The following is a 17,061-nucleotide window of genomic DNA, read 5'->3' on the forward strand; positions in this document are numbered from 1 at the left end:
AGTGCATCCCCAATAGCAGCAGAAGAGAAGGGCATTGTGGATAGTTATCCCACTATGCAAATGGCTGCAGGGTGCTTTGGGAAGGGTTTGCAGTGCCTTACGGGGCAGGTACAGCGTCACTTTCTCAATCCCATTGTTCCATGAGCATCCAACTAGATTGCTTGCTGCTTTTCAACTGCTCTGGTAACCTGCAACCCAGCCATCTCTGGCAGGGGGAGGAGGACACCCCTACATCAGCCCCCACCTCTCTCCCTGGCTCTTCACAGCACAGCAGGAGGCCCCCACCTCTGTCCCAGCAACAGCCCGCCCTGCCTTCCTGCCACTGTGGTACTAGTGCCGGGGAAAGCAGGATTCAGTGTTAATCTTTTGATTCCTTGATTCCCTCTGAGTTCTCCCACAGCCTTCTCTCCCCAAAGACCAAGGAAATCCATCCCTTTCCCTGTAGTTCTGGCAAGAATGTGTTTGTTGCTGAGAGCCGGCGAGTTCAGCTGGGCAGTAGTTATGTGAGCTCTGCATGCTGAGCAATTTCAAAATTTCCTGGGACTTTGAAAGGGGAGGGATGCATGCTTGTATAGCTGGATGCATGGCAGCAGAGTTCAAAATGGTGAACAGAGTGGTCACAGTGGGCATTGTAGGATACCTCCTGGAGGCCAGTTACGGCAACATAATGAATGCAGTCTCTACACTGACACCAAGGGCTTGTCTACACAACCAAGTTTTGTTGACAAAACTTATGTCGACACCCGAAAGTCGACAAAACAAATCGCCAAAGGGTATTCACACTTGCTCCCTCTGTCGACAGATCATGTCAACATTGGGGGCACCATCATCGACAGTGTGAGCAATGCACCATGGGTATGTATCCCAGTGTGACCCAATGCATCCTTGTATTCACACCCTATACACCACTGTAATAATCTTTGTACAAAATATGCCTTGTGAGGTATCATTTGAAAACTAATATCTTGCTGGTCAGTAATATCCTGGTGAAATGTATGCAACAACACTGTAGGTGAAGTTATAATTTCCCCCTGTATGATGTTGATAGTACATATTCAAACCCACATAGAGCTGCTTAACCACACTTTGTTCCTAAAACAAGCAGCACACCGTTACTTCAGAGATCAAAACAATGAGCAGAGCAATCAGGGCAGGCATTGTGGGATACTGGCAGAAGCCAGTTCTGTGGACAAAATAATCAGCAGTGTCTACTCTAGCTCTTTGTCGTCAACGAAGGGAGGGGACAAGACAAGTCTCTCGTAGAGGTGGAAGTTTTTTGTGACCAAAACTGGGTGTTTTTCATGACAGAAGTCCCATTGTAGTGTGCAGGGCTGACGGGGGGGGGAAGCTGGTACAAATTACTGGGGCCCGGTGGTCCAGAAGGGGGTCCGGGGCCCGGCTTCCCCCCTCGTTGGCCCTGTTTAGCCGGTCTGCCCTTGCTGGGGGGGCCCAAAAAATTGTTTTCACCGGCGCCTGAACCCGCTCTTGGCGGCCCTGGTAGTGTGTACGCTCTTGCTGTTTTGTCGCCAAAAGGCAGTTTTTGGTGACAGAACTTGTTAGTGTAGATGAGTCGATCTAACTTTGCCAGAACAAGCTTTACGCCTCTTGTCAAAATGGTTTTATTTTGCTGGCAAAGGAGAAGAGTTTTGTTGGTGGGAGGAGCATTGTAGTGTGAACATCTCCACTGGTTTGTCGACAAAAGCTGCCTTTTGCTGACACAACTGTGTAGTGTAGACAAAGCCTTAGTTGTCCTAATTATCATCTTGTGACCTTTCAAGCTATGGGCTTGATTTATTTATTCCCCCAGAAGTGCTAAATACTTGCAGCTTCTTTTGATTTCAGTTGCAGTAGTGGGTGCTTAGCACCTTTGAAAATCAGGCTTCATGGCTTTTGGGGAGGTGGGGGGGGGGCAACGTGTTTGTGTTAGGTTTGGAGCTGCCTATGATTATGAATACTATGGTTCTGTGTGATTATTTCTAGGAGCTTCGTCGTGTGACTAAACTGGGTTAATTCACCAAAGAGACTGTTTATCTGCAGGTAGGCGGAAGAAAGCAATAGCTCAGATAATATTTATCAGCAAAAACTGAATGGACAGTGCTGGAGCCATTGGCTGTAATGTGCTGGATAGACATATCCCTCCTCCCCCACCCCTCACTGGGCTTGCTAAACTGTTTTTTCCAGGAATGACTCAACCCTGGGGAGGGGGGGAAATCAAAGGGTTTAAAGAGACGGACACACATTCTTGAGGAGGTCAGATGGTTAAGGGGGAGACTAAAGCAGATAGTGTTGGGGAGCGGACTGAAACCCAGACTACAGAGGGTTGGGAGAATGGGGGTAAAATAGGCCTGCCTAACTCTTAAATAAGGGCTTTTGTACACAGCAAGCTACCACATGGCAAGCCAGGTTATGAATCTTCAACTCACCAGCTTGCTGCACAGTAATGGTCTATATGGACGTTGCTAGAGTTCAGTGAAAGTCCTGGAGTGTTTCTTGGCATATTACACTTTGAAGTAGTAGTACACCAAGATGCCTTCTGGGGCTTTCACTGCACTGCAACAGCTGCATAGGATGTTGCTGTGTGGCAAGCTGGTGAGCTATAGATTCATACCCAGGCTTGCTGAACAGTAACTTGCTGTGTAGATAAGCCTAAGATAGTTATGTGTATAAACTGGTTTATTGCTTTCAGAATTCTTTCTCTTGTTATGCTGTGTTCCTGCTGTTAGGATTAAACAATACTTTGTTTCAAGAAAGCTGTTTGGTTCATTGTATTTACTGCTGGTCACAGCTCCCAAAAGGAAGAACTGCAGATACCGAGTCCTGCAGGACCCATTAAGCGTAATTAGAGGTGGTACACACAGGGCTGTAGCCCAGGGCCCCAGTTCTAAGAGTGGGAGAGTCACATGTTTCACCCCAAACCTCAAGGCCTAAATCTGGTTGGCCTGTACTCAGAGACAGACCAGAGCAGTGTCAAAGGTGCAGCTAGCCCTGAACTGATATAAAGTTACAAGCTATTTGGTATGAATTCTTATGTTTCTTCCTACTAGTAAATTATGAAAGACCAGGAACTGTTATGGTGGGTATTCTGGGCTGACATTTTAATAATTAAATGACAGTCTATTCTTAAAGCTAATGGAAACTGAACAAATTTAAGTTGCCTAGATGTATCTCTAAATCTGGAAAGACTCATTTCCAAAACCCATTTACTTTGCGTGAAAAGATACTTTGGGTACTCGTTTATCTCTTGCTCTCTGAGGTCTGTCACCTGAAAAGTAATTGACCTTTATTAGAATGTGTTGGCTCTGCTAGATGAATGACCTTTGCAGTATTTTGTATCTTCACATGCCTTGGCTGTAAATGAGGGTGCTCTAGCTCCATAGGTTGAATCAGAAGAATCATTGGTTCGCACTCGGTTATCAAGAAAACCTGTTTCTTTTTAGCTCTCTCTTGTCCCAGATTCCATGACAATTCAAGTTAAGGCTGGATTTTAAATTTAATAATGGAGCCAAGGGAAAGCAACATGTTTATGGCCCAATAGGAGCGATAAAGTTTGCAGTTGTACCTTTATGCCCTGCTTGGCCTTTAGGGACCAGTAAGATTATATGTAGGGCTCTAAAGATCACTGTTCGTTTTACTTTAGAGATGGGTGTACTCTGAGCAGAGAGCTGGGAGAGAAGACCTCCTGAAGTCTAATGCTAGTTCTGATACAGACTTCTTCTGTGGTCTTGAGTGTATTTTTTTTTAAGTATTTTTTTTCTGCATCAGTATCCTTTTCTAGAAAGTGGGGATAATACTTATGGTGACTGGGTACCTCATAGAAGTATTGAAAATGACTTAGAAATTAGGCTAGGTACTTATCATAGAAGGTCAGGGTTGGAAGGGACCTCAGGGGGTCATCTAGTCCAACCCCCTGATCAAAGCAGGACCAATCCCCATGACAGATTTTTTTTGCCCCAAATCCCTAAATGGCCCCCTCAAGGATTGAACTCACAACCCTGGGTTTAGCAGGCCAATGTTCAAACTTGTATGGCCCTTATTAAGCATGCTGATACTATGGTAATGTTTGTATGTGCTTTGACTATGTGGAAAGTACTATTACTATATATAAGTACAAACTACATACAAACATTATATATTTTCCCAAATTTAGTTACACTTAAGAAATCATTACTCTTATTCAAGGTTAAAATTCAGTTTGTATTTTGACAAAATTCTTTGAGAACTTCAGGTCAGAGGTACTGTAGAAGAGCCAAGTGTTTTTACAAACATTAACCCTCACAGTAACGCTTTTGGGAGTTAGGTAGGTATAATTATGCCCATTTTACTGATGGATAAATTGAAGCTCCATGAGGTTTAATGATTTGCAGATAGACAATGACGACAGCCCGGAAGTTGTCTTTCTCTAAGACCTGGCAGACATCTAAAACTTAGGTCGATCTAGCTATGTTGCTCAGGAGTGTGAAAAATTCAGACCCCCCCCCAAAGACATAGTTAAACTGACCTAAGCCCTGGTATAGACCTCTGTAGGTTGGTGGAAAAATTCTTCAATTGAGCTAGCTACTGCTTCTCAAGAGGGTGGATTTACTACAGTCATGGAAAACCCCCTTCTGTTGCTGTATCTATACTGTAGGATTGCCAACTTTCTAATTGCACAAAACCAAACACCCTTGCCCTGCCCCTTCTCTGAGGCGCCACCCCCCACTCACCCCTTCCCTCCATCGCTCACTCTTCCCCACCCTCACTCACTTCCATTGGGCTGGGGCAGGGGGTTGGGGTGTGGGAGGGAATGAGGGCTCTGACTGGAGGTGCAGGCTCTGGGTTGGAGCCAGAGATGAGATGTTTGGGGTGCAGGAGGGGGTTCCAGGCTGGGGCAGGGGTTGGGGTGCAGGGGGAGTGCGGGGTATGGGTTCAGGGAGGGGGCTCAGGGCTGGGTTGGGGTGCGACTCTAGGAGGGAGTTAGGGTACGGGAGGGGGTTCCGTCTGGGGCAGGGGGTTGGAGTGCGGGTGGGTGTTCGGGCTCCAGTTGGGTGCTGTTTGCCTCAGACAGCTCCCAGTTGGCGGTCAGCGGGGCTAAGGCTGGCTCCCTGCCTGCCCTGGCTCCACGCGGCTCCTGGAAGGGCCGGCATGTCTGGCTCCTGGGCGCACGGTGGCCAGGCAGCTCTGCGGGCGCGGCCCCTGCTGGCAGGTGCGGCCCCTGCAGCTCCCATTGGCCATGATTCCCGACCAATGGGAGCTGCAGAACTGGCACGCAGGGCAGGGCAGTGCACGGAGCTTCCCTGGTTGCCCCTGTGCCTAGGGTCCACAGGGACATGCTAGCTGCTTCCAGGAGCTGCACGGACTCGGAGTAGGCAGAGAGCCTGGCTTAGCCCTGCTGCTCCACCAACTGGATTTTTAATGGCCCGATCAGCAGTGCTGACCGGAGCCTCCAGGGTCCCTTTTCGACCGTGCGTTCTAGTCGAAAACTGGACGCCTGGCAACCCTACTACAGTGCAGTGCTACAGGAGTGCTGTGCCACTCTAGTACTTGTAGTGTGTAGATGTAACATAACTAACGATGAGTTTCTGATAAACAGGAGACCATATTCTACAGCACATTAGGTTCGTACTTTTGAATATTGTGTCTATAACTACAGTTTAAAGTCCAAAATCTTTTAAAACCATTGTACAACTGTTATTTCTTATTATAAAGGTCTTATGCCAATTCCTCCATGTGTGCTATAGAAAGCTATTTCAATCCCTATTATGCTTCCCTAGATAAGTATCTGAAAATCAGTTGTGCATATTAATTGCTCTTAATTGAAGGTTGGACTCAAAGACGAATTAGTCTAACATTTTGAATACAATGAGATCTTTCCATTTAAAAAATCTGAATGTGATACATGGGCTCGTTTAGTTCATCTTTGATAATAATTAGTTCTAAACATTTTTTTTTTTTTTGCCTGGCAGTCTGGAAAATAGCAGTGTAATAAGGGTTAAAGCAAATGGGTAGTTAGATTTTTAAAGAGGAAAAAAAGGAAAGTGGGGTATGCTTCTAAATTTACCACCACTAAGTGATTCTCATAAATGACTCATTCTGCAATGACTTGATATATATGATTGAATGACACTAATAGAGATATAGTCTTACTGATCTTATATCTGAAAAAATAAACATTATACCGTACCGTGTTTCAAAATAAATGGAAAGACACAAGATTGGAAAGGTAAACCTGTTATGTTGCATGTGGAAATGTGTTGGTTTTCCCCCATGTAACCAGCAGGGGTCACTAGAATACTTTTCTCATCACTGTTTCTGCTCTTTAAGTGTAAATATCTAATATTTGTTTTTACAGTTGCACAGTAGAGACAAATGATTTCACTTCAGCAGGAGAAAACACATTGTATTTAATAGACAGCTTCACTATTTCCCCCTTTTTGTTAATGCTGCTTTCTATTGGTTCCTGTGGGTAATGAAGTTCATTGCTTAAAAACTGTTTTTTATTCTAAAGATATTTATTATGTATGAATTTAGTACTGGTGAAAGATGACAGATTGACAGCCCTGGAGACTACAATCCTCTGATTATCCTGAGCCAGGTACATAAAATTGGCAGAATCAGTGGATGCTTCCCCATACAGTATAACTCAACTGTGTTCTAGACTAGAGGGACCACCTCTAGGGATTGAGAGAAGGGAGTTCTCCATTGTCAATCCTTATGCATCAAGGGGTGCAATTTGTATCTTATGATTTGGACACCTGTCCACTAGTAACTGGACTGACACTACCATCTTATTGCATCTAGGCTACTGAACCTCTGTTGGATATGACACAAGTTAAATTTGAAGGGAAACGCCAGTGTAGTAGAGTAGTAATCAATCTAATACAGTGGTCCCCAAACTTTAACAACCGTGAACCCCTTTCACTAAAATGTCAAGTCTCGTGAACCCCCTCCTAAAAATGAATATTTCCAGGGATTTTCTCACTTACCTCAGCATAAATTATAAAAGCAGTGATCTTGGAAATATAAAATTTGTTTTTATGACATGCTTATTACACACTATTATTATTTATCTTTACAGTATTTTTATTACATTATGAAAACAGCAACACTCTTCCAAGATCTCACTTTTGTAGCTTGTATAACTTTTGATTAAACCTGTTCTAAGACAAGGCTCCTATCAGAGGTGCCAGTAGAAAAAAGGGGTGCGGGGATGAAGCCCCCATGCAGGCTGGGGCCTGGGGGGGCACTGCTGGAAAAGTAGGGGGGATCTGCAGGGGTTGCCAGAAAAAGGGGAGGGACCGGGGGGGGGAGCGTGCTGATGCGGGGGTGGCACGTGACCCTCATCGTGCCCCCCCCGTACTGGAGCCTCTGGCTCCTATGTTTCATCAAGGAGTAGCAGATGTGAAATAGCATGAAGGTATTTAGGAAGCCAACTAAGTTCCTCCTACACAAGCATTCAGGTCTTGAGCAGTCCAGGCAAACAATGCATGTTACAACAAAGCTTAAACTTGTTCTTCATAATAATTTAAAAACATCACTAGTAGCCTGTTTAATTTTAAAAACAGCAAAAAAATATCCACCTCCCTTCCTATTTTGTATAAGGAGTCTTGACGTTTAAATCTCCTCAGTGATATAGATATGCTTGCTTTGATCTGCTTAGCTCTTGGAAGTCCCCATGGACAGCTCTGTCCGCCATTAGGGAATTTTTTCCCAAGAACCCCCTATCACCGGGGTTCACAAACCCCAGTTTGGGAACCACTGCTCTAAAATAAGGAGCTAACCACTGAAAACAAGGGTTTTCAAAGTGTCTGAATAATTATAATGAACATAACTATTCACACAGAGTAGCCATCGGAACAATTTTATGATACCAAGTACCAGCTTTTCCATTAGAAAGCATTGGGAATCAGAATTTTCAGCAAAGCTCTCTGCTTTCCAATTCTTTCCAGTCAGAAAGCTGATCTTTTGAGTTGTACTTGGCATCAAATTGGGCACCTGCTAGGATGTATCATGAATTTGGCAGCCCCCACTGAGAGGTATCACACTCCCATTCATTGAACTGAGTTACTGAACCAGTGACAGGGATTTCTAAAGGCTATATTGCAACATACTTCTAAAAATAGTTATCACGTCAAATCCTCTGCCACTGGCTGCTGTTATGGTGGGGCCCAGAGGCAGAAAAAGTTAGCGTTACCAGTTTCCCAGAGAGTCCCCAGTGCAGGGGAATCCCTAAGCATCTTGGAAGGCTTTGGGTCCCCAGGGTAAGAGACACATTGAGAGGGTGGGGACACTGCTGGAGCGCTGTTGTGCTTTGGCAATCCTGTACTGCTGAGGCTATTGCTGTAAGGTAAAATTTAAACACAAAACTGCTCTAAGGCTGCTGTAAGTGGCCTCAGGGCCTGGAGTAGGCCACCAACCGGCTGTAGTCTAATGAGAGGAAGCATAAAGATGTCACTTGCCCCCTCAACTGTGCTGGGCACAGAATTGGCACAGCTAAGGAACGAGTCCGTTTTATTTAGTAAATACCTAGCTAGCTGTCTAAGGTAGTATAAGTTATAACAAACCACATGAAATAACCATCTAACAGAACTAAACCACTGTGAATTAGAGTTGAAAGGCTTAGTAGCCCTCCAGGAGCCATTCAGTTCCTAATTTCTGTTGCAATTTAATGTGTCATAATGTAGATATATATTTTTTTTAAATGAAATAATGAAGTGCTAAGTTCCTTGTATATATTTGAGTGGACAAAGAAATTGGCCATCTTTTCTCCCCTTAGAGTTCCCACAGTGGAACCTCAGGGAAGTATTTTATTTAGTTGAGGCTTGAATATAGCTGCTGATTTCTAACTGCAAAGGTCATCCAAACCATATAGCAGTGTTTTCTTTCTGTTTTCCCCTATCCCTTTTCAAGTAGTCACAATACAAGAAATAATCAGGACAAAGATCTGCACATGTCACATACACAAGCAGAAATCGTAGATGGCAAAGTAATTTTTCTGTGGTTTAAGCACTTCAGAGAGCAAGTGGAAATTAAAATTAGAGATATAATAGCGTCACTTCATTTACTGTGCTGCAGAAAGTGTTAAAGCCTGTGTTTTTTGCATTTTAATTAAAAATACAGTACCTACAAACCTGATACATAATTGAACTTTTTCTCCAGTGCTGTGTAAAGAAAAGCATATTTTATCTGCTTTAAGGCCAAAACATTCTGGATCCTCTCCAGGTTTCCCACTGTAATTTCATTTAATGGCAGGTATCCAGTCATTATTCATCTGTCAGAACAATCCAGGCTCATAGGGCTGTTATCATGCAATAGCAGACATGTATGTGCTTAAAAGGAGAGGAAAACCATAATATAACTTTATCCAATCAGTAGATTTGTATAGTTCTTGCAGATCCACTTCTAAAACACATACATATTTTCATTTCACAAAAGATGTATATTTCTAAAAGGTCTTGCTTGTTCAGGATTTTATAACAGTCTGAGAGAAAACAAACTGACAAACTTGCCATCTGAATATTTTTTATTTCTTGAAGTTTTATTTGTATATCTGTAATGATGAGTGGAGTCCATCCCAGAGGACAGTTTCATTTTTAACTCTTTGCTTTAAATTCAAAATAACACTTGCCTCTCTTTCTCTCTCTCTCTGTATATCTATCACTTGCTTGTGTATATAAAGACATACAATGTTGTCTTATATATATATAAAAATTTTAAGACAATGCTGCTTACCAGTATTATACTAAGAGATACTTACATCACCATTTTCTCAATGGCTAGCAGTTACTGCCAAAGGCTGGACATAAGATTTCAGGGTTGCCTTCTTGACTGTGCTCCTGACTGATTGTGACCTAAGGCAAGTTACTTCTTTGTTCTGTCTATCTGAATACTTACCGCAAACATGGGTAATTAGTGACATTAACACTTTACAAAAGAGCAATGCTTTTTATTCAGAAGTCTAAGTACAATATTATTTACTGCATTTTTAACCATCCTTACAATACTGGAAAACTGGTAGCCAGATGCATGCTTCAAAGGACATTTCAGTATGTCTCCATTTTAACAAGAGTTAAGTAATTCTGAAAGGAAGTTATTCTACAGTATTTTAAAATCATGTCTTGTTTTGCAGGTGAAACTGTAAATGTAGGAGATGCATTATGTGAAATCGAAACAGACAAAGCAGTGGTAACCATGGAGTCAAGTGATGATGGCATATTGGCTAAAATAATGGTAGGATTAACTTTCTTTAGTGGGGTTGAGGTCGTTTGTGATGGGTTGAGGTCATCTCTCATGTTAGTTCAAAAATTACTTTAATATGGACTTCAGTCTGTATTTCCTGTCACCTCATTTTCAGAATAAGACACCAACACACTCTTTTATGGAATAGCTTTTATATTTGTAAATGTACAAGAGCTGAACTATTAAAGTTATAGATAAGTGTAATTTTTATCTATGAGGATAACCTATGGCTTTATACATTGTGTTGCCTTATGACTCGCTTCCATAAAATATTTAAATTTTATTCTTAGTGTTAGTTAATTAGAATTTAGGAATAACACCTAATTAATTTTTCACTATCTACCTGCTGAAGCATCTGGTGGGGGGTGGGGGGGTCACTGTTGGAGACAAGATATTCGACTAGATGGCCCATGGGTCTGATCCAGCATAGCAATTCCTATATTCCTAAAATCTATTTTAAAAATAGAAAATCTGCACGAGTTTAGAAAAAATAAGGGAATATTGGAATAGCCAAAGGTAGGAAATAATTGGAATTAATGTAGAGTACCTACCATCACCCTGATTGCTCTGCCTGTTTGGAGGGGGAGGGATGGGGGAAAGGATATCGTGTGTGTGGGGGGGGTGGGGGGAGCGGTCTTTTCAGTTCCTTGTTGTGCAGTCTGATTGTAAGCAACAATAGGGCTTTGAGCAGGTCTGGGAGCCTGCCCATGCAGATCAGTTTGCCAGATGGATTTTAAACAATTTGGGGAAGGAACAGTATCCTCTTATAAGTCCATACAGCGTCTAGGACAATGGGGTCTAGATTCTCACTAGGGCCTATAAATGCTGCCAAAACGTAAAGCATTAATAATAGTAATCACATTCTCCATTTTACTTAATTACAGGTTTTATATAATGGTGATCACGTTCTGGTTTTGCACTTTAGAAGTTCAGCTCTTCCCTTTTGTTATAAGTTTTTAGGACCATGATCCTAATTACATCATCATCTTTGATATTTATTAATTTTCTCTCTCCCCATCTTCACTTAGCTCTGTAGTGTTAAACTCTAGATTATGAACTTTTTGGACCAATAACCACATTTGTACAGAATGGGGTCCTGATCATGACTGGGTCCTTCTGTAATATAAACAATTAATAAATAAATCTGATGTCACATGGTTACTAAGAACACATCATTGGTATTCAACATGTAGATAACTGATTCTCGTGGTAAGAATCTGGATTCACAATGCAGTTGAGAGTCCTGTATTTGTTATGTAAGGTGCTGAAGAAATCGCCAAATGCTTTCTCCTTCTGAGTTGTTTTTGGGATGACTGTGAGTAAAACTTCAGTTTTGACAACTTTATTCTGACTTAGGTGTTTTGGAATACAGAAGAAGCTTTGATTGTCTGGAGATGGAATGTGTCCATGTTTCATGTGGCTGAGTATAGTCAGCTGTTCCAAGACCACTAATTTAGGCTGAATTCCACTCTAATTCTTCAAACTCATCTTTCCTATCATAAGGCTTGATCCAGTGAGGACAATGGAAGGATCAATGACTTCAGAGGGCACTGAAATGGACCCTCAATTCCTAGCCTCTGTTTCTGATACATTCATTTTGTTTTTTTCTAAAGGTGGGCATGCACTGCCAAGTCTGTGTTTTGGAACAAGGACTAGAAAGGTGGATAGAATGTATGTAACACCATGAAAAGAGGGACAGTGAAGGGGAAACAGCATTATATTGGAGAGATTAATCTTCTAGTGGCTTCACCAAAAGGATGGTGAATTTGCCAATGGTCTAAACAGTTCTTAAAGCCAGTCAGCTAAGACTTCATCTCTTTTAATTCATTCGGTGGTTTTTTTTGTCACAGGAATGTTTGAGGTGAGCTGGGCATGTGACTTGGGGTGGTCTTTCTTCACACTTATTCACGTCATCTCTTGAGTCAGATTTGCCATACAGAAACCTGATTCTATACTGAATGCTCCTATTTGATCTACTAATGTTTGTATTATATTAAGCAGTAATAAATATTTTGCATGCACTTATTTCTTTTTAACATAAAGAATCCCAAAGTGCTTAACAGTTATACTAGTACCACAGAACTGCATCCACATCTGGGCTGGAGGGTGGTAACCAAGTGAACAACCAGGGGTGCACTGCACAGTCTGAAACTTGTCTAAGGACAATGAAGCACTGAGCTGTTCCAGGCCAGGATTTCACTCATAATGCATAGACCACTCAGCCATACCATCCTGACCTCAATGCAAATTCTCACTGGCACATAGTAGTAAGAGGTATGCACAAACAGGTCAATTTCTTCACCAAAAAAATACAGAATTAAGATTAAATAAGCAAGGTGTGTTTCCAACAATTAGAGACTCATTTATACACTGTTTTCTTAACAAAAATAACTGTGATTGAGTACATACTTTAATAATGTATTTAGGGTTCTTATTTGTCTATTAAAATATTAATAATGGTGTAACTAAATGTGTAGGTTTTCAGTCAGCAACCTAGCCTATATTTCAAAACAAAGCAACCAGCCCAGAGTCCTACCAAACTCAGTGCCACATTCCAGCACAGAAAGTGCTCCTCTTTTGCCCTCCTCCCTCTCCCCCCAAAGTTTGATCAATAGTAATAAGACAGAATTGCCCAAGAATACTCTCTGGCTGACTCCCTTAGTCTCCCAGCTACCTTCATTTTATGAGCCACTGCAAGCCTGGGCTCCACCTATAATGGGTGACTCCACTGCTCTCACTGAGCTGCCTCTAATCACTGTCCTATTAAGTCAGATCAAACCAAACTTTGTGTGGATAGTGTAGCATTCGTACACATTTAATACCATTCCCTATAGAAACATTTTTAAAACGAAGGATTGAAAATGCTGTAGGGGAAGTATTGGAAAAAATATTTTCTTTTTCAGTCGCTGTTGGGAGGCATGAGAAAAATGCCACCCAACTGCATCAATGGTGGGGAAACTTAATGAGGCCAGTGGCAAAAATGGGACAGACCCAGTTGCAAGGGAGGGAGACACTCGCTCAGGGACAATAGGTAGCTTCTCCCCCCTGGGAGTCTCTGGCCAGCTGAGGGAGAGGGGTGCTGATTGGCCAGCATTCCCCAGTCTCTTTGGGCTCCGATCCAGCAACCCATCTTATCCACCCAAAGTATGAATGGGAGGCCAGCTGCAGGTCTAGCCAATTGCCTGTTTAGGGGATCAGGAAGGAATTTTTTCTCCCATGGGCCAGTTGGCAGAGGACCAGGGAGGAGTTTGCCTTTCTTGCAGCACCTTCAAGCCACGGTTGGTTAAGTAGGAATCTGCTTAGTACCTAACTGAGCTACTGGGGTGGAGTTATTCCTTACAACTTGTAGCTGGTTTCCAGTGTAGTTAAAAAGATAGGTATTTTCTATCTCTAAATTTTATAATCACCTAAGTTATCTCTCTGGGAACAGGAAGTTCTTTTACTAGGTACAGGTGTGTTTGTTAGTGGTTGTGTGTGTGTTACATGTTCATCACATAATTATAATGATGACAGACTCATAGACTTTAAGGTCAGAAGGGACCATTATGATCATCTAGTCTGACCTCCCGCATGATGCAGGCCACAAAGCCGTCCCAACCCTTTCCCTTGACTCTGCTGTTGAAGTCCCCAAATCCTGTGGTTTAGAGACTTCAGGTAGCAGAGAATCCTCCAGCTAGCGACCCCTGCCCCATGCTGCGGAGGAAGGCGAAAAACCTCCAGGGCCTCTGCCAATCTACCCTGGAGGAAAATTCCTTCCTGACCCCAAATATGGCGATCAGGAGAACCCTGAGCATGTAGGCAAGATTCTCCAGCCAGACCCTCATTGGCCATTGATACTATTTACCAGCGATGGCACGCTGTTCATCTGACTAAAATCATGTTATCCCATTAAACCATTCCCTCCATAAACTTATCTAGCTTAATCTTAAAACCAGACAGGTCCTTCGCCCCCACCGTTTCCCTCGGAAGGCTGTTCCAATATTTCACCCCTCTGACGGTCAGAAACCTTTGTCTAATTTCAAGCCTAAACCTCCCCATGGTCAGTTTATATCCATTTGTTCTCGTGTCCACATTAGTACTGAGCTGAAATAATTCCTCTCCCTCCCTGGTATTTATTCCTCTGATATATTTAGAGAGAGCAATCATATCCCCCCTCAGCCTTCGTTTGGTTAGGCTAAACAACCCGAGCTCCTCGAGTCTCCTTTCATACGACAGGTTTTACATTCCTCTGATCATCCTAGTAGCCCTTCTCTGTACCCGTTCCAGTTTGAGTTCATCTTTTTTAAACATGGGAGACCAGAACTGCACACAGTACTCCAAATGAGGTCTCACCAGTGCCTGGTACAACGGAAGCAGCACCTCCTTATCCCTACTAGATATACCTCGCCTAATGCATCCCAAGACCGCATTGGCTTTTTTCACCACCACGTCACATTGTCGACTCATAGTCATCCTGCGGTCTACCAGGACTCCGAGGTCTTTCTCCTCCTCCGTTACTTCTAACTGATGCGTCCCCAGCTTGTAACTAAAATTGTTGTTAGTCATCCCTAAATGCATCACCTTACACTTTTCACTATTAAATTTCATCCTATTTCTGTTACTCCAATTTACAAGGTAATTCAAGTCTCCCTGCAGAATATCCCGATCCTCCTCCGAATTGGCAATACCTCCCAACTTTGTGTCATCCGCAAACTTTATCAGCCCACTCATACAATTGGTTCCGAGGTCAGTAATAAATAGATTAAATAAAATTGGTCCCAAAACCGAACCTTGAAGAACTCCACTGGTGACCTCCCTCCAACCTGACAGTTCACCTTTCAATACGACCCGCTGCAGTCTCCCCATTAACCAGTTCCTTATCGACCTCTGGATTTTCATATCGATCCCCATCTTTTCCAATTTAACCAATAATTGCTCGTGCGGTACAGTATCAAACGCTTTACTGAAATCGAGGTATATTAGGTCCACCGCATTTCCCTTATCTAATAAGTCTGTTACTTTCTCAAAGAAGGAGAGCAGATTGGTTTTGCACGATCTGCCTTTGGTAAAACCATGTTGTAATTTGTCGCAATTGCCATAGACCTCAAGGTCCTTAACTACTTTCTCCTTCAGAATTTTCTCCAGGACTTTGCACACTACAGATGTTAAACTGACAGGCCTGTAGTTACCCGGGTCACTTTTTTTCCCTTTCAGAATAGATGTATTTATTTTTCTTATTGCCAAAGGGGTGTTGTAGGCTGGTGCCAAACTGAATAGCTGCAAATTGTTTTAATATATAAAATCCATAGGATAAGTACTGTATGTCTTACCATTCTCAGTTTTTTCTAACGATAAACAAGAGCTGGGAGGAGGATGGTTGGAGGATGAACAAGCACCAATAGGTAGAAGCTATCGCAAACCTTCATGTTTAAAATAAATAAATAAAGCCTTCTGACAGCATATCTTATTCTAAGGCAGTATTTAAAACAGCCATTATAAATGGTACCCGTATTGCACATTAAATTATCATTAAAGTAGAAGTATTGTATGCATGTCACATCAGTGATGTTCAGCTTCCAGTTTAGAGTCACTGATAATTTGTGGTCATAGATGGGTGAACAGATTTCAAAGCTGACATGTGTGGAAGAGAAATGTTTTGAAGTCAGATCTAAGCATTTGTATTTACTGCTCTCTTCCCTTCCCTCTTCCATATTATCTTACTTCAGGAGTTAAATGGAACCAGAGTTCATATTTATCTGGAAAGTGAAAGGAATGTATTGCAGCTCACTTGAGACTTTTTTTAAACTTCTTTGAGGTTTTTAAACAGTGAACTGTGATGAGAATGAATCTGTTAACTCACACCCATCTACTATAGTAGGTAGATATGCTGTTCTCCATGCTCCTCTTCGGTTGTCTTGAGCTCATTGTGATTTCTCTCTTTCCCCCTGTCCCCAAGGGATTGGAAAGCACTTCACTTAGTTGTAATGCTGCATGAAATATTGATGGAAGTGACACATTAGCCTTTCCTAGTTGAACCTTTTAAGTATGCTAATGCTACCTATGAGTAAAGCATGAATTCAGGTATAAGTAACATATGCTGCCTTAGCTATAGATTCTGAATTAATTCAGAATAATAATTAATAGTACTAGTACCCTTGATTAAGAAATATTAGGCTTTAAAACACTACTCACATTTACTAATCATTGTTGTTTAATTAATAAATGAGTTTTGCAAGCTCTTAACGCTGCAGCAATTATTCTTTTATTCTTGTGGGTTATTTGAAACTGTTCTACGCATCATCTCACTGAAATGCTCTTAGGGTGGTGTTTTTTTTTTTTTGGATGTGGGGATATATATTTGTATACTGCTTGAATTTCAAGTATTAAAAGTTATTTAAGTCCAGATCCAAAACCAGAGTTTACACTTTGGTTCCAAATAACCTATCTAGAAAATGCTTGAAGATGTTGCTGAACTGTTTGCATGTACAGATATTAAGTACAAAATTTAAAACTTCTGCTGACTTTTTAAAACGTCATAATTTTTAAACTGTCTTCTCATCAAGGCACTCAGGCTGAAATACAACAGGAGTTAAAATGCATTACTGTATTTTAAAGATACATGCAATAGAAGAATGATAAAAAACTCTTCACAATTTTAGAGATGATCTGACATAAATAAAAAGGAGGAAAAGTAACTTTTGTATGTATTTGCAATACCAGGTACCTATAGTGTGGTATATGGAAACTTTTTTACATGGCTTTAACTCATGTTACTAACATACTTTAAAGGAAGAGCAAAACCACCACAATCCTCCACAGTTCAAGGCTTTTGAAACAGGACGGAAGGATCATCTATAGGCCCACCAT

General features: G+C 41.8%; 1 protein-coding gene across 3 annotated transcripts in view; it reads left to right on the plus strand.

Annotated features, from left to right (window-relative positions):
* The window catches only part of PDHX (pyruvate dehydrogenase complex component X), a 127,212-nt gene that overhangs the window by 13,562 nt on the left and 96,589 nt on the right, over nt 1-17,061 (plus strand). For all 3 annotated transcript variants that reach the window (XM_065592689.1, XM_065592688.1, XM_065592690.1), the window contains one exon: nt 10,106-10,206. In XM_065592689.1, the coding sequence (XP_065448761.1) occupies nt 10,106-10,206 (101 nt within the window). The remainder of the gene's footprint in view (nt 1-10,105; nt 10,207-17,061) is intronic.

Source organism: Chrysemys picta, chromosome 4, assembly GCF_011386835.1.
Source record: "Chrysemys picta bellii isolate R12L10 chromosome 4, ASM1138683v2, whole genome shotgun sequence".
Taxonomy (NCBI): domain Eukaryota; kingdom Metazoa; phylum Chordata; order Testudines; family Emydidae; genus Chrysemys; species Chrysemys picta.